General features: G+C 43.6%; 2 protein-coding genes across 2 annotated transcripts in view; one reads left to right on the forward strand and one right to left on the reverse strand.

Annotated features, from left to right (window-relative positions):
• Positions 1–10,723, forward strand: part of LOC134447196 (cyclin-dependent kinase 17-like) — a 49,927-nt gene extending 39,204 nt beyond the window's left edge. Inside the window, exons 10-17 of the mRNA XM_063196552.1 lie at positions 71–194; positions 1,513–1,633; positions 6,621–6,718; positions 7,354–7,459; positions 8,340–8,382; positions 8,711–8,801; positions 8,951–9,028; positions 9,246–10,723. Coding sequence (XP_063052622.1) covers positions 71–194; positions 1,513–1,633; positions 6,621–6,718; positions 7,354–7,459; positions 8,340–8,382; positions 8,711–8,801; positions 8,951–9,028; positions 9,246–9,283 — 699 coding nt within the window. The 3' untranslated portion in view covers positions 9,284–10,723. The remainder of the gene's footprint in view (positions 1–70; positions 195–1,512; positions 1,634–6,620; positions 6,719–7,353; positions 7,460–8,339; positions 8,383–8,710; positions 8,802–8,950; positions 9,029–9,245) is intronic.
• A 1,458-nt stretch (positions 10,724–12,181) lies between these two features.
• On the reverse strand, positions 12,182–25,979 carry LOC134447198 (ETS domain-containing protein Elk-3-like). The gene is made up of 5 exons (XM_063196555.1): positions 25,227–25,979; positions 22,331–22,539; positions 19,228–20,286; positions 17,579–17,701; positions 12,182–12,706 (listed from the first exon to the last, which is right to left on the reverse strand). The coding sequence occupies exons 2-5, from the start codon at positions 22,535–22,537 to the stop codon at positions 12,611–12,613; spliced, it is 1,485 nt and encodes a 494-aa protein (XP_063052625.1). The 5' UTR covers positions 22,538–22,539; positions 25,227–25,979; the 3' UTR covers positions 12,182–12,610.
• Positions 25,980–26,050: the final 71 nt, after the last annotated feature.

Here is a 26,050-nt window from a genome sequence, read left to right on the forward strand (position 1 = left end):
GTGTGTGTGTGTGTGTGTGTGTGTGTGTGTGTGTGTGTGTGTGTGTGTGTGTGTGTGTGTGCTGCTGTAGATCTTCCTGTTCCAGATCCTGCGGGGCCTGGCCTACTGCCATCGCCGCAAGGTTCTCCACCGGGACCTCAAACCCCAGAACCTGCTCATCAACGACCGGGGGGAACTCAAGCTGGCCGACTTTGGTGAGAGCGCCAAACGCTGACATACATCCCATTGTTCTGCCATTAGAGACAAATGTGTTTTTAGTCGTGTGTGTGTGTGTTTAATATGCTGTTGGTCATGCGTGTACGTTTTAGTCGCTTGCATACAGTTGCGACGTGTTTTCAGTGAGAATTCCAACACACCAACACAACAGCCATTGTTCCACCATTCATTTAATGACAATTAAGTTGTTTTTAAAATGTTGGGGTTTTTTTGGTCACAAAAAGCGAGGACTCTGCTGCACTATGTCAATGGGTCCGTCGGTTTAAAATAGGGGTGCAAAACTTTTTCATACGAGGGGCCACTTCGAATGCCTCCAAGCGCTGTACTATGAACACAAACCAGGACTTCCCCCTGCACTTAAGGCCTATATTGAAGACGGCCGCCACCTTTACAACACATCCCACCTTCACTAGGTCCCCTGACACTGTAACTTTATTGTATTGCAAATGCAATGTCTAACATTTCTTTATAAAACATGTCATATGAAGCTGCAAAACATGAAAAATGATGTCAGGAGCCAGATACAGTAAGATGTCCTCACGTGCCATAAACGGCCCTCGAGACATTAGGTTCCCCACCCCTGCTTCAAAAGAAACTGGTTTGATTTTTGGAGGGTTTCTCCACAACGTCCTGTAGGTCTGCTGGCCTTGTTTCCTGCCATTGTTATTTTCCAAGCCTCATTTCAGAACCAGGTGCCTATACTACAAAGCTGGTTCAGGATAAGTTAAGGTTAAGTTGAGAGGTAAATCTCCGAAAATGAGGACTCCGGGCTCTTCTATTAGGTGATTTACCTCTTAACTTAACCTTAATTTATCCTGAACCAGCTTTGTAGTATAGGCCCCATCTCTTGAACACCAGCACACATCTCTTTTTCCCCCATCAATGTTTTCCAAGCATAATTTCTCTCTTTGAACTCGAGCATCATGTGTTTGAAGGTGGCCCGGGATAGAGTAGGAATTAGGGATTGTTGTCGGTTTGTTTGGTGTCATGTGCTGAGCATTTTACAAAACCAAATCAGACATTCCTGCCTAAGACATTTAGCTGAAGCACATGGATAGCTTTTTTCCTTCCTTCTCAGTCCAACAATGGGAGTATTTTGGTGAGCCAAAGTGACTCTTTTGTCGGTTGTCAACACCTCAAAGCGAGGCAACACGAAACCACACCAGTAATGGCAAACAGGTTGCGCAAGGTTAGCTTTTTACTATATTGTCTTGTTTACCGTGCAGACCGTGAGGACAAGAGAGGATGTTATGTCTTGTAATGTAATTTAATCATTTTTTCTGCTTTTGTCACTAGGTTTGGCCCGAGCCAAGTCTGTCCCCACAAAGACCTACTCCAACGAGGTGGTGACACTATGGTACCGGCCGCCAGACGTTCTGCTGGGCTCCTCTGAATACTCCACACAGATTGACATGTGGTAAGGCAGGCAGACAGGCAATATGGCTGCATAAACAATACAATACACAACACAAATACAACATGTATTATACAACATATAGCGCAGTATCACAACTATGAAGTTGACTTAAAGTGATACTGTCCCATTTTTGGAAATAAGCTTATTTTACACCTCCCCTTGAGTTAAATAATAGGGTTTTACAACTCTCCTGTACTTTCAACCATTCTCGTGGTATGGCAGTTCAAATTTTACCTCCAAGCTAGCAGTTAACATTGAGTCCTATGAGACCAGTTAGCCGCCAGCTGATCTCATAGGACTCAATGTTAACTGCTAGCTTGGAGGTAAAATTTGCACGGCCATACCAAGAGAACGGTTGAAAGTACAGGAGACCGGTAAAACCCTATTATTTAACTCAAGGGGAGGTGTAAAATAAGCTTATTTCCAAAAATGGGACAGTATCACTTTAAAGCACTTTCAAAATAATACACAAACACACACACACACACACACACACACACACACACACACACACACACACACACACACACACACACACACAGCCTACACATTCACACATTCACACACCAGCTCCGGAGGGTCTAAAGGCACCAATTGACCAGGGTTCACGTGAGAAAGAACACACACACACACACACACACACACACACACACACACACACACACACACACACACACACACACACACACACACACACACACACACACACACACACACACACACACACACAGTAATGTAGACAATGACTTAAGACTGACTAACAGTGAGGCTGGCTGGCTGAAGACACTGGGGCAAGAGAGTTGCCTTAAAAAGAAGCCAGTATCTGTCTCTCCACCAAGGGCGGCTAGTGCTATATCTTTACGAAGGGCTGTGGGCAGCCTCACTTGAACTAGCAGACCAGAAATTCTGCTGCACAAATAAATAAGGTGGATAGTTAGTCAGATTAATACATGTCGCATTATGGGAAAACTAAGACGTGCTTCTGGACTCCTCCGAGTACGCCACACAGTACCGCACATGTGGTAAGACAACCAGACAGGCCACCTTCAGATGGTTGGTGCCTAAATTTAGACAGTGACTTAAGACTGACCAACAGTGGGGAGTTAGGTGGTGGCATCGTGCTCATGCACCGTACCATGAATTGTCTTGCATGCCCATGGGGATCCAGGTTCGAGTCCAGCCTTGGTCATGTCCCAGTCCTACCCCGTCTCTTTCCCACGATCTTCCTGTCATGCTCTTCACTGTTCTACCCACAATACAGACCAAATAGCCCATACATAGCCCACAGCGTCTGTCTCTAGTTAGTCACATTAATTGACGTGCTGCAGTTTGGGGGAAAAAAAGCACCCACACAAAAATTCTGCATAGACCTACCTTACTGTGTTAGGTGACAAAGAAGATTAGTGCAAAGTTTCATTAAATTTCTATATTTTCTCAGCAAATACCAATGGATCGTCTTTCATTTCATCAGGAAGTCTCACACACACTGTTTACAGCCAGGGAGAATAATTTTCAAATAGTGGGCAATGGGCATCGATTTTTGAATAGGATGTTTTTACCCAAAATTCCCATCCCTTCTTTATTAATTTAAATCCCAAATAAGGTGTCTGGCAGCATACTCATGATAATACACAGCTCAAATCAAACATATCACTCATTGACATACATCTGCATACACAAATGCATTCATTTGCATACCAAAGACGTACCACAGGGGCAAAAACTGGACTTTCTTCTTACAGTGTGTGTTATTATGGTGCATGAAAGTGCACTTTACTCTTCTCTTTGAAGTGTTCATCTTTCTTTCTTCTTATTCTTCCAGCCAATTTGAAAATTAGTGCAGCTCAGAACATTTAATCTTTTCAACTGTGCCTTCAAAAAAGAGATTTTAACGCACTGTGTAATTTCATGCAATTACATTCCCTACTCACTGCATTTTTAATACCATGTTCATCACAAAATGTTCTTCGAGCTATTTCTTCATAATTTCAACAAATCGTTTGCCCAAAGATGTCAGCGATGATTTGTTTGCCCTGAAGTGAACAGGCGAGAGAGATGAGGAGATGAGATGGAGATGGAGCCAGTAGTCGTCTACCTGCACTGCAGTGTACTGCCCTACAATTTCAGAACGCAGTATAATTCAAAATGCCAAACTGAGAAAAAAGGCTTTAAAGTTTCCTTTCTGTCCACGCGACTGTGTTGGAGGTAAAGTGGTGATGACACTTCCATATAATACTTTTTTATGGTGAAAATTTATGCACACAAGAAAAAAGCAAAAAAAACAACATTCTCATTACTTTTTAGCTGAAAAATCATTATACTGCGCTCTGTTGTGGTATTACTGTCTACACCAAAACCACGGTGTCAATGGAGAAGTGCAGTATAATTCGCATTATACTGCGTTCTTGGCTAGTACGACGTAACCTCCTAAAACCAAAAAGCGCAGTATAATCAGTTTTTTGCGTTTTTTTCCGAAACGGGACCAAGTTGGGCCAAAAAATTTTAACACAAGAAAAAGAAGGTATTTTAAAGCCAATTTCCGGTCTAAACCCATTTTCGACCATTTTCAAGATACTGCGTTCTGATATTGTAGGGCAGTGTAGTCAGCGTAGGCTGCTATTTTCAGTTGTTTCCAAGGCAGAACTGAGACGGTGAGAGAGCGCACTAATTTATCTGTGTGTATATATAAAATCCGCTGAGGAGATGGGGATGGTGAAAGGTGTGACTGCACACACTGCTTTAAACGCAGGTGTGACTCTAGTTGCACACGCATCGCCACAGACACACATTCAAGCACAAATGTGTACACAGGGCTGATAGTATGCAGGCTCAGGGCCTGATTTCAGGCTTGGCAGAGTTTGTTTGCAGAAAGATGAGGAAGCACACTCAACACCTTGTTGTCTAATACCTCACATTGGGTGCTTAACTTCGTCAATGAATGAACTCAAATCTCAAAAGTAAGTGAATAAAGAAGCACTCATCAGACTTCTTTTTTCTTTTTTAATCGCCTCACATCAGTTTCGGGCTTACACCCTTCTTCAGTGTGAAATGGCGATTTGAGAGTTTGTTTGCAAGAATAAAAAAAAGACATTAGGCTTTTCTTATTTCAAAGTGTTAAAGGTTCAAGCTGATATAATTACATACACATATACTGTACAGTTGAAGGAGACCGTAGCATACTCACTCACTCACTCACTCACTCACACACACACACACACACACACACACACACACACACACACACACACACACACACACACACACACACACACACACACACACACACACACACACACACACGCACACACACACACACACACACAGTGCATGTTCATTGTCACACACAAACTAAGTCACACACTCATGTGGTCTCTCACACGCATTCCTCCACACAGTCTGTCTCAGACATAAACAAACGGACATAATGGAGCATTCTCTCAGATGGTTGACAAAAAGGAACATCCTATTGGATGCTGGGAGGCTGCTCTGTATCTAACTGAGTTATCTGTTGCGCAATCAAACTATATTGGGTTATTTTTTTTCTCAGCGCCAGCCGTGTGATTTGGCCACAGGTGTGCCAGATGGGTTCTCGGGTTTTGAGCAAAATTGCAAAATAATGTGTTCCCAAAATAGAATGGTTCACTCTGACATTCTCCAAAACAGGCGTCTAATGTTGACCTCAGGCCGTAATCAAAGCCGGGCCCTGGGCGAACATCACGGTTCCGTCTGCTGTCTCAGTCAATGGTCCCGAATACATTTGACACATATTTGTTTGTATACACCCATTAATACTTGTGGTGTCAACATGTCTGGAAGCTGTACATGAAGGGAAACGCATGAAGACAGACTAATGAGCCATATGTTTTTCCATTTCTGTCACATCTTTGCACTTTCTGCATGTCAAAAGAAGTCTGTATATGGTCCTTCATCTCAATGACTCATTATTTTGTTGACATGAGTCATACATGATGACTCAGGTTGGCAGTTCAGTTGCCAAGTGTACTGTACAGATGTGACAACCTGAGCATATGTCCTCCATAGAAAACTGGTGAATGTACAGGTTGGTTCTCTGTAGAGGTTTTGTTATGCGATGTGTGCCTATTGAATAAGCGTTCAATCAGTCTTTTTACAGAGGTGGCCAAAGTAAAATTATTACATTTATGCTGGAAGGACAATACTAGCACGATGTTGCATAGCGTAACGGTAGGGACACATACACGCGAATTTGCGAACTTTGCCATTCATTCCTATGAGAGAGGCGAAGGCAAGCGATGGCAAGCGACAGCAAGCGAACAGGAGCGAAGCGAAGCGAAATTATTAAAGAAAGTTTAATGTTATGCAAATGAGGTGCGAATTCGACTGCCACGGCCCAATCAAATCAACAACATAACTGTTCCATTCCATTTGATTCGCCGCGACGACCTGATGACGGTTGCATTTCGCCTCTCTTCGCTTCGCCTTGCTTCGCCTCCTATGTGTCCCATAGCGGTTACACCAGTTATTCCATTGTACCTAATGAGGTGCTTAGATGTTGTTGGTGTTACTGAGAAAAAAAAACAAAAGCCTAAAAATAAAAATCACAAATTTGATCCAAGATGGACTTCCTCCTTGTCCTCCTCTTCCTCATCCTCCTCATCCTCATCACCACCATCCTCTCTCTCCTCTGCCTCATCATCATCATCATCATCATCATAATGACCAACTTCTTTTTCCTCATAATCATCCTCATCACCATCTTCCTCCTTATTCTCATCCCCTCTTTTACATTACATTACTGTCTTGATGTTGTATTTCAAAGCGACGTGAGTTATTCAGATACAGGCTATCTTTCTGGAGCAATATAAGGTTTTGATGCCTTGCTCAAGGGGCACTTCAGCGATTACCTACTCTTGTTAGGCTGGGATTTGAACCTCCAACCTTCTGATCTCCAAACCAACTCCCTAACCACTAAGGTCACGGCTGATCTCTTCCTTGTCTGTGTCCGTAGGGGAGTGGGCTGTATATTCTACGAGATGGCTGCGGGCCGACCCCTCTTCCCCGGCTCCACTGTGGAGGACGAGCTGCACCTTATCTTCCGGCTGCTGGGTGAGTACTGCCCTCCGCAGGCCCATATGGTTACTGCATGGACACTTCTCCGAACTATTTTCCACCCTATAGGAGTGTCAATGCACACTGACTGGCCCTATTCAATACAGACACCTCTAAAGCCCATGTTGTCTATGACTATGATACACAAATATTTTACATTCCTCCTCCTGTATGCTGTCTGGTATTAGTGTAGTGCTTGACTTTGTAGGACACATGCCTGACTGTGTGATTCTTGGTGAATTAGGACATGGGTGAAAAAACAGATATGCAAAATGTGGAATGGATTGTTTAGCCTTGTTCCAAAACATATTTGCATTGTTTGAAATGTTCTGATAAATAATTAAGTACACTTAACTAAGAGCGCAAGAGTGTAATATTTTGAGGCTTATCAAATGCTTTAATTTGTTGATGCACATTTATTGAACACACCCATTGCCTGTAACTGTGTGCTAAGCCTGTTAACAGTGGTCAGTTGTCAGAAACTGGACAGCACCTTTGGAACTTTTTAGAGCATCCAAGCCTCAACAAGAACTCTACTTGCTTACAACTACGTACATATGTATATCTCCTGGATGATGACTGGGAGTCCTCTATGACGCACTGTGACGCCTGTGATGATGTGTCATCTGCAGGTACCCCCACTGAGGGCTCCTGGCCAGGGATCTCCGCCATCGAGGAGTTCAAGTCCCACAATTTCCCCAAATACAGGCCTCAGCCGTTCATCAACCATGCACCTCGGTAGGCACCATGTCAAACTCCAGTTAAAACTGTTAAAACAAAATATGTAGACACACACAAACTCTACAGGAACACACACACACACACACACACACACACACACACACACACACACACACACACACACACACACACACACACACACACACACACACACACACACACGCATTCACATTCATAAAGGGCTGCATCTGGATGGAGGATGGCACTGTAAATGCATTTTCTCACCAGCTTTTTCTTACAGTTATAAAAATCCAATTTTACAATCATCTAGTGCTGGGACACCGTAGCTCTTTACCCATTAAGTTGTAAATGCACGCCATATTACCCATTTAGCACAATGGAATAAATTGCAGGGTAGAAACTTTTTACTCTTAGTCTGAGTCCCCAAACAGTATTTTCTTTCAGATACACCATTACATTAGCGAATGTTTTTACCCTAAATGACCTCTAATTCCAAATAAACGTCATGCAACTGAGAAGCTAAGAGTAAGCATAGGGCACTGCAGAGAAGTCGAGTCCAGAAAAGAGAGTTGTGCGTGTAGATGAAGGTCAGAAGTCAACTAACGGCATGAGCGACGGGGCAGAGCCCTCCCATGGCCTCAGTGACAGTGGTACAGTCATTTCCGCCACTGTGTGTGCGTGCGTGTGTTTGTGTGTGCTTGTTTCCTAGCAGGATATCCTGTTAGATTCCTGAATTTGTTTCCCGTTTTTCGGCAGCTCTGTTTTGCGGGAGGTTAAAATAACACCACTATAACTGCACTTACTGTGCTCTCTGCTCGTACACAAAACACAGATGCATTTTCACCCTAAAGCAACAAACTATATATGTTTTTTCCTGTAGTCTCTAGTAAGAGTGTTCTCTTTCTCTCCTGTCTAGGCTGGACTTGGATGGGATTGACCTGCTGTTGTCTTTCTTGAAAGTGAGTTTTTTCGTTGTCACTGTAAAAATCACAATAGATTTGACATGTTCAACACAACTTCCACATCTCATAACAGAATACCACAAGATGGCTCCCTGATAATATCTAGCATGGGGATGGATGAATAAGCCTTTGTTCATCTGTAGCTCTCATCTCTCCCATTCATTTCAATGAGGCATGTCAGTAACTGCTGTATTATTGACCCTGTTATCTCTCTCTCTCTCTCTCTCTCTCTCTCTCCCTCTCTTTCTCTCTCTCTCTCTCTCTCTCTCTCTCTCTCTCTCTCTCTCTCTCTCTCTCTCTCTCTCTCTCTCTCTCTCTCCATCAGTATGAGTCTAAGAAGAGGAGCTCAGCAGAGGAAGCTATGAGACAGGCCTACTTCAGGAGCCTGGGAACACGTGTGCACACACTGCCAGAGAGTGAGTTCATCATCTTCATCAGCTGTGCTGCTATGTGTCCTTCTCTCTCCGCCCCTCTCCTCTCCATGAAAACTCTTGTCTTCCCTGGAAAACATGTTGTACTGTTGTAGTGTGATGTTTTGTGATTCATCTCCTCTCCTCTCTTGCAGGCTTATCGATATTCACACTAAAGGAGGTCCAGCTCCAGAGGGATCCAGGCTACCGCAACTCTGCCTTCCCTGAGACAGGTAACCATCATCTCATCTCATCTGACAGATGGCTCACGGGCATCTCCAAAACTCTAGAATGTACTCACTCACTATTGTAGAATCTGCTCCAGTACTGTAGTATGTGATATTTCAGAATGTATTTCTCCTAAGTGACTCTCTGTCTGTCTATCTGTCTGTTTCTCTCTCTCTCTCTCTCTCTCTCTGCCTGTGTGTCTGTCCCTTTTGTTGCCTGCAGGAAATGGCAAGAACAGAAGACAAAGTATGCTGTTCTGAAGCCCCCCTGCTCTTTCCCGTCATCGGGCTGCTGTCTGGCTGGCTGGAGGAGGATGTGTGCCTGTGCAGTGCTGTTGACTAACCTCATGAGTTGTGTAAGCCCCAGGGGTGGCTGGCTGTGGCGTGGCGTGACGTGAGGAGGATGAGAAGGAAGAGCCTGCCCTTTTCTTCCCTCCCTCCCTCCCTCCCTCCTCTCCCTGCCTCCCTCTCTCCTTCCCTGTCAACCGCCCACTCCACCCCCCACGAATCCAAAATGGCTCCCGTGCACAAGACCAACACCCAGGGCAGCTGCAGTAGCCACACAAGGTGGTCTGTTGGAGGAAAAAAAAAACGAATGTTACAAAAAAAATGTGTTGGGCTTTTTATTATTTATGTGAAAAAAAGAACCATGCTGCTAAACCAACTACTGTCTTCTAACCCAGAAACCAACCGTTTATCCTTTTATATCTTTTCTGGTTTGATTTGGTTGTTTTTTGTTTGTTTCTTCTTGTGTAATATTTCTGATTGTGTACAGTGTGTACAGCCTCCTATATAGTTATATGACATGCCTATTATATGCCGTGCTCCGACTGAACCTGTATTTTTTGTGGCTTTATGTTTAGTTGGTTAATTACCATATAATTGATTAATCCTAAAGCCCCGTGTTGACGCTTTTTAGCGGTTTTCTGTCACCTCGTCACCTGTCAGTTTAAAGCCTCAAAAGACAGGTGTATCATCTCAACGTGTCAAAAAAAACACCAAAAACTTTTGGTTGGAGAGATCGGCTGGGTTGAAGTGCCCCCTCTTGCCACCTCTCCTTATGCAGTAACGTCTCCTTTTTGCTCTCCTTTTTATTTCTATATTTTTTGTAAAGATTAATAAACAATTATCTTTTTTTTCGCTTAGGAAAGGACAAATCCGGTGTAAAATGAACTTTTTCAATGAGCCCTTTTTGCATAAATCCGATGAAATTATGAATCATTTCGAATAAAATAAGCTATCATAGTGTTGCTCCTCAGCAAACATTGGTAACATGTTTTTATACATACCCAAAGTTCATTTGGCACCGGATTTCTCCTTCATCTGCTCTTGTGTGGCAGGGGACAGCAGTTCTGAAGCCGCCTGCCCCCTCTTGCACTATTTGCCTCCTGCAGTAGTGTACTACGATTACTACTACATGTTCAACGGTTCCAAGTGAAATTTGGAGTGAGTTTTTGTTCTGCATGCCAGTGATGAGATAAAGAAAAAAAAGCACAGTCGCTGTCTTCACATTGAGGATGTGCCCATTCTGCTGAAGCTGACCTAACCAATACTGACGTTATAGTGTTAAGAAATATATTTTGTATAATAGCTTTATTTATGAATAATTGTCTTATTGTGGTGGTATGTCGGAGGAGTTTGACCTCCCTCCCCATTTGAGCTTGATATTTTTCAGAAAAAAAATCACCTGATTTAAGTGGATTCTGTGTGTCTGTGTCGTTTTTTGTACACCAGTGTTTGCTGTCTCCGCAGCAATCAGTTTTGTAAGAGAGAAATGTCAAATCTCTGTCTTCCGGTCATGTTATAAGTAATTTTTGAAGACCTGGAGCAATGGAAAAGATTAGGCTGTGTTTTCCTGGTATTGTTCCCTGCCCATGGGGGGACATGGTCACTGACATGATTGTCTCAGCATACAATACCTTCCTGGAGATGTAGACTCTGCTGAAGTTCAAAACGATTGAATTTAACTTTGCTAACATATGGACTGGACTGGTTATTGGAGAGATGATGCCTGAGGCAACCATGTCAATGAAACCACAGCCACACAATCAAAACATGCGGTGTTTAACATCATCTAGAGCAGGGATGTCAAACTCAGGCCCGGGGGCCAAATTTGGCCCGCGGAGCCATTTTATTTGGCCCGCCAGATCATTTCAAATGTGTCTTACAGTTGGCCCACATACACCATAACTGTATTAAGATTTAAACATGAAAATAATTTGTATGAGTGGGCCCAGGCCATTGAAACATCTCACACTCAAATGCAACAGAATGTGCAGGCACATTTGAACTATGATGGGAATCTGTTAAGACATTAATTTAAACATAAGCAGTTTTAGTCCATTTTTGTAAAAAAAAAATTAAAAAAATTGAGTTTGGCCCGCGAATTCGCTCCAGATTTTGATTTTGTCCCTCGGTCCATTTGAGTTTGACACCCCTGATCTAGAGTGTATATGGCCCCATAGTACTGTAAGTGTTGAATTAACACTGCATTATTTACTGGCAAGGACCTCTATGATGAAGTCAAAACAGATGGGCCTGATTTAACATGCTACATGTAATTACCTTATACACATGACACTTTCAAGTGAAGATCTTTTGTTAACCCTGTCATATGTCTATGGCTTGTTGTTACCCAAAATAGTAATGGCCATCGCCTGTTCCTGTAATGTGGTTGAGTTTCATCAGCAAGCAGTAAGTCAGATCACAGACAAGCCCATCTGTACCAAAAGGCTACAGAACACAAACATTTTGAGAAAGTTTTGTTTAAAAAACTAAACAATGTGTCTTTAAAGAAGTGGGTTGAAGAAGTAGGCATTGTACTGTAGTTGGTAGAGGAAACAGGCAGCGTCAAGGACACAAGTCCAGCTAAAGCCAAGAATAGAGCCGGGATCCGGACATCACACACACACACACACACACACACACACACACACACACACACACACACACACATCTGTTAGCGCCAGTGCTTAGAAAGGGTGTGAACGTTCCCCGTCTACAAAGAGGTCACCCCAGTTATTCCCAAATGCATACTTAACACCATTTCCCAGCAACTAGTACACCCACCAAGGTCACTTGCTGCCAGGGTGTCTGATGCTTGATTGATTGCATGATGATTTATAACAGTAGTTTATATGACATCAAAGCTCAAGGAGGTGGAGTTACATACTTTAATTAACAAAATTTGAAAAAAGAAACGAAACAAAAAAAAACAGAATGTAACTTGTATGTAACTGTTGGGGGGAAAACAATTGACAGCAATTCCTTTAAACTGGAATTTTGTCTATTAATAGTACTTTAGGTGTGTAAAAGATAAGGCACATGTCATTCACTTAAAAAAGGCACAGTATGTATGAGCACATTATATAAGACACCATATAACAAAACATATAATATATACAAAAAACAACAAAGCAGACTGACATGTTTGTCCCTCAATTATGGGTTTCTTTTTTTCCTCAGCACTTCGGCACTTTGTGCTCCAGGCAACAATAGATTGAAGATCTCAAACTACATAAAAAAGTGAAATTGATCCTTTTCTGATCCATCAAATGTTTCAGACGTCTTTTTTTAATCATCTGAAGATCAAGACTTGTGATTGGACGAGAGCAGCAGCGGGGAGGAGGACCCATCCAGGCTGGACACAGGAACTGTAACATATCCGTTGAGTAAGGTGGGGAACTGTGGGACACACATGAGGAGAGAGAACAATCAAGTCAAATTACATTTCTGCTTTTTGCCTCACTGTTGTGATCAAATGCTCTGATCAATAATACAACACACAAATATAAAAGATAGGATACTATTATGGCCAGTTTGACCAGTTTGTTTTCTGAAATAAGCCACCGGTAAATCTACAGGTTGGAGAATTGCTAAGCAAAACTCTCAATAGCTTCTGTATAATAACATCTAAAGGTGCACTGTAATATTTATTTCCAGAACTCAGGCTGCCCATTCACAATTGTTACTCTCACAGGTCTCAGCAACTTCACATTTAGAAAAAAAGCAGTTGATTCTCCAATTAAAAAGTCTCAATTGAATGAAGCAGCATTGAGTCGTTTTAATTAGAATAAGTATTAAACTCATGTTTGATTAAATGATTGAAGCAACACCACACCACACATGTACCCATACATGTTGCAGATGGCCCTCTGACATTTAGACTGGATTGTCTAAAATAATGATAATCACCATTTCCTACAATACTGGTCAAAAGTTTTAGAACACCACACCTTCTCCCCACAACGCATTTTATGGACAATTCAGCTTATTCTGTTTTAATTTCCGTTCTAATTTCAATTCAGTTCATTCTGCCATTGCTCTCTGAAATTAATGCATACTACAAATAAGGATTTTGTGACTGTGGAACGAATATATAGACACTATATTACAGTAAATTGCCTTTATAATTATTCAAAGATATGGACAGAATAACTAAAATGTATTCTACACTTTTGACTAAAATTCATGAATCTACTTTGACTTGAATTTGAAGTCAAGGTGGCAATGCAACGTATGCTATGAACGAACATACAGAGTTTTCCAATGGTTTCATGCATTCTCTCACACATGAAATACGTTTCAATAGAACAATGGATTAAAACACATATAGTTATGTAATAAATGAGTAAAAAAAAGGTTGGTTGGCTTTCATTCTTTTTGTCGAGTTTATCCAATTTAAAGTGTTAACAGCCTCTGGCTGTTTAATACTTTTGTACCATTTCAAGCTATTCCATGGATGTCTACCACTTGGATTCTAATAAATATCTGGGAAAATTGGGGTGTTGTAAAATATTTCACCAGTAGTGTATGTGGAATGCATTGCTCTACAACAGTCATGAACTTCTAGATGATATGAGTCCAACCCCGTATATAGTATCTGATGATATCGGGAAGCAGGGGATTAGTCTACTGCCGTCTGCTCCAACCCACGCACAGTCACACACATATGACATCATCACCTAACCACATCACATGACTCTCAACTCATTGTGTTCTTCGAAAAAAAAAGACATTCTTGACTCAATGGTCAATCACATCTTTCACACCGTTTGGTTTCACACCAGATAATCTTTAATCTCTATTAAGACGAACCAAGAATGACAGAATGTACTGGTCATCTGTGTGGGAGATGTTGCATCAAATTTTCTGTGGTCAACTGCCTGGCCGCAATGCATACTTAGGCCTACTACTACATGCAAAACAACACAGAGTACGTGAAATAGCCACACAAAGTAGTATGTGAAATATCAACAACAACAAAAAACAGGACACAATGTGTATCTTCTGCCTTTTGGTAACAGTAGAACTACTCTTACTGATGTAATTGCAACACCAGTATAAGATATTACATAGTTTAAACACCAGTAGTTGACCACATATTGAGGTGGGCCCAGATACACTGTAGTAAGAGTACTTCTTCTACTTCATACACCTCTGATCTTCCTGCTTGCTCTAACCCCATTTTAGGGGACGTTGGGACTGGAGTGAGTGTGTTCAGTTGTTGGGCTTGTTTTTGTCAGTATTTTTGGTCAGCAGCAGTAGAATGGCTGTTGGCTAATGGAGAAGTGGTGGGCCCCCGCGTGAGGGCCAGGTTCCGGCCTAGTTTCCTGTTGTGCTTATGTTTCGCTCGCCTCGCCTCGCCGCGCGCATGTTCATCTCCAACAGTCACCTACGTGAGTCAGGCAGGCGGCCGCGGCAGCCAGGCAGCTCTATGCAGGCGGGAGGGGCGGCAGGGGCGGAAATGAAAACGGAGCCGAGCTGTCGGGGATTGGTGGCGTGTTTTTTGCCGAGTGGTACTGGAGGAAAAAGAGGGGGGAGGATTTGGGTTTGGGCTTTGGGCCGGGGGGGCTGAAGTAAGTAAGTAAGTAAGGGGGGGACAGGGGAAGAGAGAGAGAGAGGGGTGGGGGAGGGGATGGGCATAAATAAGGAACAGCTTTAAAACCTGTTGGGCCCATTCAGGCAGACTCCCCTGGGCTCCAACAGGAAGTGGCCACCGGATTTCCCCCACCCCCTCCCAACCCCAGCCCCTCCTCTTTCTGTCTCCTTTTTCTCCCCCTGTCTCTCTACTCTTCTCCTCTCTTCTCTTCCCTTCTATTCACTCTCCAGCCTGCTGCTCTCTCTCTCTCTCTCTTTTGTAAGCCACCACAAAAATTCAGGGACCATCTTCGTCATGTGGATGTCTATGCGCCTCTGTCTCTCTATGTGTGCATGCGTACGTCCGCAATCCACAAATACAAAAAAACAAGCACTGAAAGTAAAAAGTCCATCTGGTGTATGTGCGTCAATGTTAGAAGACGTGATGTGAAGAAATAACCTTAAGCTTGACATCAGGATATGGAATGTACATTTACCTGGACAGAACAACAGTGGCACTACAGCTACGTTTACATGCTGAATAATACAAATGGCTGCCATGCACAACACAGAGAGGAGTATCCTGACAGTAACAGGGATGAAGTTGCACATCCACAGCAAGGGTGTGATTTTAGACGGAGGGAGGGAGGGGGCTGGGGCTGGGTGGGATTCCCCTCCTTCTGGTTTTGATACCCCCCACCCTCTGCTAAATCATTTCAATCTATGATGGTGACAAGGAGTGCATTTCACAGTTTATGCAATCTTCTTTTTTGAACATCTCCCCTTAAGTTTTTAGGATATATTTTGAGGTTTTATGCCTCTATTCACTGGACAGTGGGAGCGTATGAAAGGAAATGAGTGGAAAAGAGAGATGGGGGAGGATCAGGAAATTACCTCAGGTCGGAATGGAACCTGGGTCGCAGACGTAATGGTACGGCCCCTTAAAACTCATTGAACCACCACAAAATAATGTTTGCGAGTTGAGAGGAGAAAATCTGTACCACCAGTCATTTGATCCCAAATAATCTGTCGTCTGTTCTGTAACACATAATATTCAGTAGCAACTCACCAGTCTTGAAAGACTGAAAAAACACACTAACCATTGTAGTTGGATTGTGTTGCAGACTGTGTCAAGTCACAATGTTTGTGGAACAAAAACACGATATTTACTTACATACTGAAGGCTTTTAGAAGGACTTCCTTGTCCTCACGCATAGTTTTGAGTTTTTAAGACTATTTCTATGGGACTGTATATTTGTGGCCTTAATCTTTGTTTTTCTTTCTTTTAAATAAAATGTCATTTACATAGTTCTGGTTTTCAAGACACAAATATTGGTGTTGTGAAAAGTGTCTGTTCAAGTTTTTTTCTTCTTCTCTAACATACCCACATTTTTTAATAAAAAACCTTAAATCTCATGAGCCTGAATGCTGCATCCATGCAGCTCGGGGTGCCTATGCCAATGGTGCGTATACGCAGCATCCAGCATCAATGTTTTTCAGACAATTTCTATGGGAGCATATTGGTGTTGCGGACTGTGACTGTTTTCAGAAACTCTGTGGCTCTTTAGGGCAGTCATGGGTAAGCAGTTAGGGCATCAGACTTGTAGCCCAAAGGTTGCCGGTTCGACTCCCGACCCGCCAGGTTGGTGGGCGGAGTAATTATCAGTGCTTTCCCCCATCCTCGTCCATGACTGAAGTACCCTGAGCATGGTGCAATCTCGCCGCACTGCTCTCTTAGGGCACCATTGGGGTCTGCCGCCTTGCACGAGTGACTGAGGCATAAATGCAATTTTGTTGTGTGCAGTGTTCACTTGTGTGCTGTGGAGTGCTGTGTCACAATGACAATGGGAGTTGGATTTCCCAGTTGGGCTTTCACTTCACTTGCATAAGCTTTATGATATAATAGTGGCAGAAAATGCCATTTACGTATATTTCGGTCTTTCAAGACCATTTCTGAGGGATCATATTGGTGCTATGGGTAGTGTCTCTGTTGAAATAAAAAGACATTGGTTTATATGGAGCAAGTTTTTTTTAGAAGAATTACTCCTTGAGGACAGGCTTTGTGGCTCTTAAGCTTTAGGGAGTAATACTGACATACAATGTCATATACCGGTACATGTTTTTACGAGACAATCTCTATGGGACCATATTGATGTTATGGACAGCATCTCGTTTGAAATAACGATTTCAGTTGGCGTAGTGTTTGGTACCTGGAAGAGGGCCTGTGTGGCTATGGAGCTTAAGATGACATAAATGAAAATGACATGACATTTACGTACACAGGGTGAATTTTAAAGACTTTTCCCCTCTTTCTTCCCCTGCGCGCGATGTAATGATGATGACATAAAATGGCAGACACTTTCTTTGAGAGCATACCAGTGTGGTGAACCGTGTCTGTTTTTCTTTGTTTATTTGTTTGTTTTAATTAAAATATCATTGACATAGAGTGACGTGCCCTGACGAGACCTGCCTGGAAGAGCATGGCATGTGACCCTGGAGCGTTAGGTTGGACTGGGTAACATAAAATGACGTGATTGTACATATGACATTTACATGAGTGTGAGTTTTTAAGAAGGTCTCGGTCCGGCGCGTCACGTCGTACCTGGAAGAGGGGCATGTGACCCTGGAGCTTTAGGTTGGACTTGGTGACATAAAATGACTTTGTACATATGACATTTACATGAGTGTGAGTCGTACCTGGAAGAGGGGCGGGTGGCCCTGGAGCTGGCTGGGGCTGAGGGGCCCGACTGGGCTGATGCTGTTCCAGAGCTGCAGGCCAGACAGCAGGGGGCTGGGGCTCAGCAGGAGACCAGACGCCGTCTGCGGAGCGGAGAGAAGCCAGGAGGGGAAGAGGAGAGAAGCAGAGCAGAGGAGCCGTTATGTCAAATATGCCTCACGCTTACAAGACGACAAGTCTACTCCAGTCCAGTCCAGACTAACCGTTGCTGGCTGGTTCCACATACCCCTTCCGTTGTGTTCCGTTCTGTTCGTGTTAGTGCAATGCGACGCAGCTGTGTAAATATGTTTGTGTTGTGTTTCCATGACTGTCAATATGAGCCTTTTTTTAAATTGCATGATTACCTGGTTTGTTGGGGGAGTAAATGTGTCATGGCCATTTTGACATAAGCCATGTGAGGGGTGGGGGGTGAAAGATTGTAACAACTGTCAGACTATTCCTAATTTGGTGAAAATCACTAGGCTACATCACTACGCATGTATACAGAAGACTTTATTTATACTTTACAGTATTTAATGCCTGAGCAGTCACTTTAAATTGTAAATGAAGTGGTAAGATAAGGTAAAACAATGTGTATCATCACCATTAGCTGCCATCAAAGTGCACCAAGAGGGAGTAACAGCAAAACCATAAGAGTCTGTGTTGTGTATCCGTACTGGAATGAAAATAGTGTGTGTCACCAGACCTGCATGACGTGATTATACTTGCTATGGAAGGAGTGGTTGGGAAATAATGAGGCTATTATTGTAATTAAGTTGTCATTAAGAAGGCACACTAATAATTTACACGGCTGGTCATACCCTCAGGTGTAGTGATGGTATAAACCAACACATGCTTTGATTATGATGTAACACGTGCCTTAAATAGCAGTAATTCATTTTAATTATACAAATGAATAGCATGCTACTTATTAACCGTGGCATGGGATATGTCAGTAGGCTACAAATGATCCTGATATGCATAATACTGTGTTTGAATAACTTGCAATTGGTGAAGTACAATTTAAATGTAAGATTCTCTACATGGAACTGAACCCAACCCAATCATGTCAAAAAGTTCCTGTCACTTTTCAAAGACCAAGTTGGGTAGCACTCATGGCCATTACCATGCAATGACATGCATTGATATTTACTATTCCTGATAGTTAACAACAAATGATCTTGAAACATGCCAAGATAACACACTTCTTTCAAAATGATCAGATGGGCTTGGATTGCATGTACACAGGTTGAGTGAATGTGAAAAACATGTGAGGTTGCCATCTGATATCTGACAGGTACAGTTTACATTTGGTTAGACTGAATTGAATGCCTTTATTTCCTAAAATCTGAATGCTGAATGAATGCAATGCCCACATTTAAATCTACTCAATGAAAGATCAAATAGGACCATAATAACTCCCTCATGACTTCCACCAAACCTAATGACGTAAACCTACTGGATCACGCAAACCCACCATACCTCATAAACCCACCGGGTGACGCAAACCCACCTGTTGACATAAACCCAGCTGATGGTGGTTCTAACCCGCCTGTTGACATAAACCCAGCTGATGGTGGTTCTAACCCACCTGTTGACATAAATCCACCTGATGGTGGTCAAAACCCACCTGTGCGGCGAAGAGTGCTGGCGTGAGTGAACCGGACGGCAGGGCAGGGCTGTTGAGGGCGATGGAGCCGAGGTCACTTCCTGTTAGCAGTATGGAAGAGGAGGAAGAGGATGGGTTGGAGATCTCCAGACCTTTGGGCTTCCTGCTCCTGGAAGTGGAGGAGGAGGAGCCTGAGGCCGATCTGGGCGGCTCCTGCTGCTGCTGGCCCCTCCTGTCATGAGAGGAGGCCCCCGGCCCCGGCTCCCGGCTCCCTGAGGACAAGTTCAGAGGCTCCTGAGCCTCCTGGTCCGAGTCCTCCTGCACCTCCTGCCGAGGACTCCTCCAGGTCTCCAGGGCAGGGTGCTGCTGGTGGTGATGGTGGTGGTGGTGATGGGAGGTGCTGGCTGCTGTGGACATGGGAGATGAGGAGGCATGGGGACGAGGAGGAGAGCGCCTGGCAGAGGAGGAGGAGGTGGTGGTGGTCCTGGAATGGAGGAAAGGAGCAGAGGACTCGGAGGAAGAGGAGCGACGCGAGGAGGAGGAGTGGGAAGGGGAGAGGAGGACGTCGCTCTTCTCCGCGGCCTGAGTGACGAACTGGATGACGCTGCTGTGGGGCTCCTTGCGCGGCTCGACTGCGGCTGCAACGGCGCTCCTCTGGCGCAAGGCGTGGAGGAGCTGCGAGTGGCCCTGCAGCGAGCCGAACGGCAGGCTGGGGTAGAGTCCCGAGCGCAGGTACTCGTGGTAGCACGCCTGCACCTGGAGAGCTGCCTTCAGTGCCGTGGAATGGTCAGCGATGCCCTCCTCACCTTCCTCCTCCACCCCTCCCTCCTGCTCCACCACCACACCTCCATCCTCATCCTCATCATAGTCCTCCACCACCTCCTCTTTGATGCGGGCCACCAGCTCCTGGCACTCCTGCTCCTGGCTGCTGAGGCCTCCTCCTCCTCCTCCACCTCCTCCCCCCGTCCGGCTGAACTCGTGCTGGCCCATCTCCACGGCTTGGGGGTCCAGCTTCAGAATCTCCGGAAAGGACACAAACTTGTAGACGAATTTCTGTCCGATCACCTTCCGGATGATGTTCTTTTTTTCAAAGAAAGAAACAGACAGAGCAAAGGACAATTATGTGAAAGCCCCCCTACTGCGATAATTCACTACATCAACAAACATTGTCAAGAATAGTAATGTTTAACATTAACATAGCAAAAAAAACTGAAAATGTTTCTTTACAGTGTTTTGTTTAATCTTGAAGGTACTGTATATAAAAGCCCAACACCCAAATGGCAACCTTAAAGTAACCATGGCCCTACTTTTAAAAGAAAGCGTCTTTAGGGGCATTTCAACTTTGATGTGCAGGGACAGTACGGACAGAGACAGAGAGGAAATGAGTGGGAGAGATGGGGTGGGATCAGGATATGACTCTGAGTTCAACCTTCAAACATGCTTGTCCAGATTTATGGTATAGACACACAAGCGGACAGCATTTAGTATCCTGATATCAAGTCCAGGATATGCTGTCATCTTAATAAAACATAATAACATGCACTGATTTTCATGCCCCTGCCCACTGAGTGTATAGCCTGGGAAATCCCATGCTGCTGTTCACAATCGCTCCAATCTGAAAGACAGCATGGAAGCACGGACCCAAACACTAGCCTGAGGTAGGGAGCCAATCCGAAAGCAGGATGGGGTGGAAAGATGTTGACAGGTATACCTCGACAAATGGAAGCTTGGCGTTTGTTTGAATACAACTGACACGATTGGTTATTTGTCAATAAACTGCCGTTGGTTTGTAAACCACACCCCCACTCCGAGACATTAGGTAGGCACTCCAGGCCATACTGTACCATTGTGATATGGTCTGGTGTGAAGCAGGCAACACAGAGGGCATGCGGGCGGACGCATGCTGTTCTGGGTCGTCCAGCCATACTTGGTTCCATGTATAAGCTATGAGCTATGACTTACAAAAGACTTTGTATAATTTTGTAGCAGTGTAGTACTAATGGTAGTAAAGGTTTTGAAATACCCAGTGTAATGTCATAGTAGTGTAGTGCTATGGTAGCGCAGACTATTACACTTACAGTGTTCCACTGATGGTAAGGTGCACATTATCAGGCTATAGACAATTCTGCTAGCCTAGTGAGCTAAACCCATACATTTGCGGCCTCTAGGGGCGTCTAGATTTCTAGACTACAATTCTGCTGGAAAAGCGACCAAAGACAACAACTGCTAATTGCTGTTCGACCTATTCAGAATTAGTTCAGAAAATTCATGTCTGTCATCATACGCACCAGCTGTGTCACAGCAGCCCTCCCCTGCCCTTCTACTCATCCTAAACAAGTGGAGGTGGAAGCACTTACTGGTGTAATTACAGCACTACTAGTATGATATTACTTAGTTCCAACCTTGTTATCTCATACTACTAGTGTTGTAATCACATCCATAACAGTGCTTCTAACTCGGGTTCCCAAACTTTACTATGGCAAGGCCCCCATATAACGGCATATTCCAGACAAGGCCACACTATTTTTTATTTACATCCCCTTTCACAATGTAAGAATAATTCTTAGAGTTAGTCCTTCTTTCTGTATGTTTCTCTGTTTCTGTGTGAATTCTTGGCAGTGCACCTGCATAGATAAGGGTAGGGAGTGTTCCCTCCCTACTGAACAATGTGACCCCTGTGTTGCCTATTAAAAAGGGCCTTAGTGGGAAGAGAGACAGAGAGACCGAGGATGCAAAGCGAGGAACATGTTTTCCAGGGTTACTCTCTCTCTCTCCTTTCGCAAAAGCTAATTGTAAATTCTGATCAACTTTTCGTGATCTCATTGATTAATTAATTCATTTAATTGATTTCCTTAACACACAACCATAGTCTAAGTATGTCAGGCAGTGCCCCACTGGGATATATAAAATAATAACTTGACGATAAGAGTAGTAATGTTCAGAGAGGCAATAGATTATTATAATGACGTTCTTAACTAATGGATATATCATCAAGGATTTTTTTTTTTGTGTGTACATTAGTTATGTAATTTTTTGTTTTTTCGTTTTGTTATGCTTTTCCTGCAAAACTGCCCCCCCCCTCCCCCTGACACCACCACCACTGTTCAGTCACACGACTCCTCACCTTATCGTAGTAGTAGCGTAGCGCTCTGCTGAGCTTGTCGTAGTTCATGTTGGTCTTGTTCTTGCGGAGGCCCCAGAGGCGCGCCACCTCCTCCGACTTGAGCAGCTTGAACTCGCCGTCGTTGGAGGTCCAGCAGATCAGGTGCTTGTGACTCTGGTCCAGCAGTAGCTGCAGCAGGAACTGCCATAGCGTGATGGCACTCTCCATACCTGGACAAAAATACAAATAAAAACAAACCAAAAACACATCAGGCTCTGAACAGTTAAGGCATTGTCTGTTACTCCCGGGGACCCAGGGTTCGACTTCAGGAGCAGCTGAAGCTGGATCTGCCATAGCGTGATGATGGCACTCTCCATCACCTGCACTCACACAGAAAATGCACATTGAACAATTATACAGTTATAATTCAGTTAGAGTTAGGGTTTGTATCTACCGGTCATCACAGTGTAATGGCACCCTCAATCACCTGGGAAAAAAACGCAATTAAAAACACAAATAATAATACAATGATACAATCATAATGATCATAATGATACAATCATACAGGCCCTGTTAAGGGTTCATTGGGCAGGTCATAACTTAATGGTACTTTCCATTACTGTACACACAGAAAATACACCGAATACCAATACATGTGTCTAATTATCCCTTACCAAAGTATTATTAATTAATTATCAAAAATCCATTCATAAATGCAGAATAATCAAATTATGACAAACACTTCAGTCATATCCCACCCAACTTCTGCATTCACAAATACAAATATTTATAGCACATTGTCAATTCCACTGTTCATAGTCATGGCAATCATTGACATCCTCGCAGAAGGCAGTGTGCAAAATTAGATGCAAAGCACAATACACAACATACTGGCAACCAGTCATCATCTGATGACAAAGGGCATGTCTTGTTACACGACTGACATGTCAATATCACTGGGGAAGCCATATGCAATATGGCTGTGGGAGGAAGGTAGCCTACCTAACCCCTTTGCCCTAGTGGACAAAAAAATGCCCTTTTGAACATTCTTTTTTTTTGAAAGTATATGTCTTTGGTCGCTGTTGACATGATAATCAACAAATGCTTTACTCGTGAAAGCATGTGACAATAATGCCCCGATATAATATAAAGTCTCTATAGCCCATCACCCTCCCAAACCCCATTCCTCCTGCCCCCCAAAATGTGCACGCCACTGTACACACACACACGCACGCACGCACGCACGCACGCACGCACGCACGCACGCACACACACACACACACACACACACACACACACACACACACACACACACTATATTATTGCTATTACTGAAAATATGTTTCCTCCATGCAATAAAACTTACATTTTGCCGGTACTTATATATTATTTTGGTTTTGATGTGCCTTCTTCCTTGAATTGGAAGGTAGGTCTGATCTAGAGTTCATTTTACAAATTTGGGATAAGGCAATGCTACAATGCCATATGAAGACTGGGAATCGGGAATAGGCTAACTATTACAGTTTGAAAGTAAAACTCAATCACATATTGCACTAAAAACCACACGCCATAGGCCCTACAGTGCCCTGCACTAAATCCCCATGGCGGGCATAGGATACTTCAGTCAGTTCAGTGAGTTGCATTTGCGTGTGCTCCTATGGCAGAAAAAAGTAGTGTGATGCAGATGCGGTGTGGCTCAGGAAGTCAGAGAGGGCTAAGGGCAAAAGTATGTGGCGGTTCAGCCCAGGCCTGGCTCCACAGGAAGCGAGGCAGGCCAAGACCAGCCTTGTTCTCTAATGGAAGAATTTGGATGTCAAAACCAGCACCGACTCCTGTGTTTACATTCTGGTGAAACTGGCACCGGAGTTTAGTATGAGGTACCAGTTGTGTGACGCCTCGCCAAAAAGGTAGGTAGTCTCTCTCAGAGCAGTGATTTATGAAAAATAGAGAGAAGAAAATGAGCACAGGATGTGTGTTAATTATGGTGTTATGATTGCCAGACCCCGTTCCCAGAAAATGAACGTGCACGCCTCTCGCGCGCGCAGAACAAATGACATCTTCCAAGCTACACTACCTTGGCTTTTCCGGGCACGATGGGAGACAACAAAACTGTCAGGTTGAGGACTTCCGTCAATTCTGTTTCCAAGGCCATTTGCCAGTAGGGCTATGTGAAGAGATAGAACTCACGTTTTTGGGGCGTACTTACTTTGGCCAGTTTTGATATTTAGACATAATCAAATATCCCTTTAAAATAAAACCCTTCTTCCTGGTGGGAAAAAATGTAAATTGAGTTCCAATTAGTGAATTTGTTGACATGGTCCACAGATCATAAACAATGCGCCACAGTTCCTGTGGCGGAAACTCCTAATGCAATTAAGTGCTGTGTGCAGACAGACACTGCTGTGGCTCGGTCTTCTTTTGCACTGTAAGTGGAAAATTCACTGCAGCATCCCTTACAAGCGAAATAACTGCTTCTGAACGCTTGTAAAAAGGCTGATCTAATTCTTACGCTGCTCTGTCTCTCTCACTACCCGCCTCTCATTTTCGCATTCCCCATTCCTTTCTCATACACATTTAAAGGCGACAGAAGTGAGCAATCCACACACTCCATGTCTACTGCAGATTCTTAAACAGTTGTCTGTTACCTATTTCAAACCGGAAGTCCAGCACCCTAACCAGGCTCTCTATTGGTGCTTCATTGCTCCCAGTTGCAGACTTGGAGACGCGTTTTAAATAACTGTTTCAACATCACAACCTTGTAAAAACATTCATTACTTAAAAGCGCGATGTATTCGGAGTATGGTATAAGCATGCCAACCTATGGAAGGAAGATACAGAAACGTTCTGACCAAACAAACTGATGTTAGGCAACTCAACATGACCAAATGAAATATCATCATTTAAAAAAATCACATACCCCTCGATGAAATGTTTCTCTTCTATTCCCGGTGGTTCCTAAACAAGATCCTGAACAATGTTTTTATTGTCCATTCTGTCTGTCGCAGATCACTTTCTTCAACTGTAATGAGATCCTGATTTTTTCTTTCTTTTTGAGCAGGAAGTTGGAAGAAGCAGCCAGAGAGTCGGATGTCCACCTTCCCAGCAATATTCCCCAAATCGCTTTATCGGGTGTGTAAATAGAGATCCCCTCCAGTAGCTACACCGTGCCTACTGATAGCCAACATTGCTTAAGTCTATCATAACGCATATGGTAAGTTTGGAACTACATGTCGACGCACAGGAGAGCTCACTGACGTCACCATATTTCTTCTTTCCTGTGCCGCTTGAGGGAGCTAGCGCACGGTGACTATGTTGGAAAATGTATCACTTTTCCATCACTTTAATTGCAAGATCAAAAGGTGTCAATTTCTTCTATAAATGGCAAACTTGCGGTCTAATCTTATGGTAATGCGTAATAGATGTCAACTGGGAAATCAGATACATCTCTGTTTCTCGGCTAAAAGGAATCTATAGATTTATCACACAATTAAGTTATTAATATGACTCAATGTGCCCAAAATAGCTAGAATATGGACTTGGAACTTTTGGGTTAAAAGATAACAGCTCATTTGTTAACAAAAAACAAACAGAAGTGTTTGGATAACCTCTAAACTGCTGTGCGTAATCCCGGCCAATGGCGCGCACAAGTCTGAAACAGTTTCAGGAGCGTGAGACGGCGCGCGCAGGGGTCTGAATGGTGCTACGCTCTTTGATGCCTCTGAAAGGTAAACAAAGTATTGA

Source organism: Engraulis encrasicolus, chromosome 4 (genome assembly GCF_034702125.1).
Source record: "Engraulis encrasicolus isolate BLACKSEA-1 chromosome 4, IST_EnEncr_1.0, whole genome shotgun sequence".
NCBI classification, from domain to species: domain Eukaryota; kingdom Metazoa; phylum Chordata; class Actinopteri; order Clupeiformes; family Engraulidae; genus Engraulis; species Engraulis encrasicolus.

Coding starts and splice junctions, on each gene's coding strand:
- LOC134447198 (XM_063196555.1), bottom strand. CDS start 22,537: ATGGAGAGTGCCATCACGCTATGGCAGTTCCTGCTGCAGCTACTGCTG. Junction 20,287..22,330: donor TACGCTACTACTACGATAAG/GTGAGGAGTCGT, acceptor TTTGAAAAAAAG/AACATCATCCGGAAGGTGAT. Junction 12,707..17,578: donor GCCACCCGCCCCTCTTCCAG/GTACGACTCACA, acceptor TGTGTCCCACAG/TTCCCCACCTTACTCAACGG.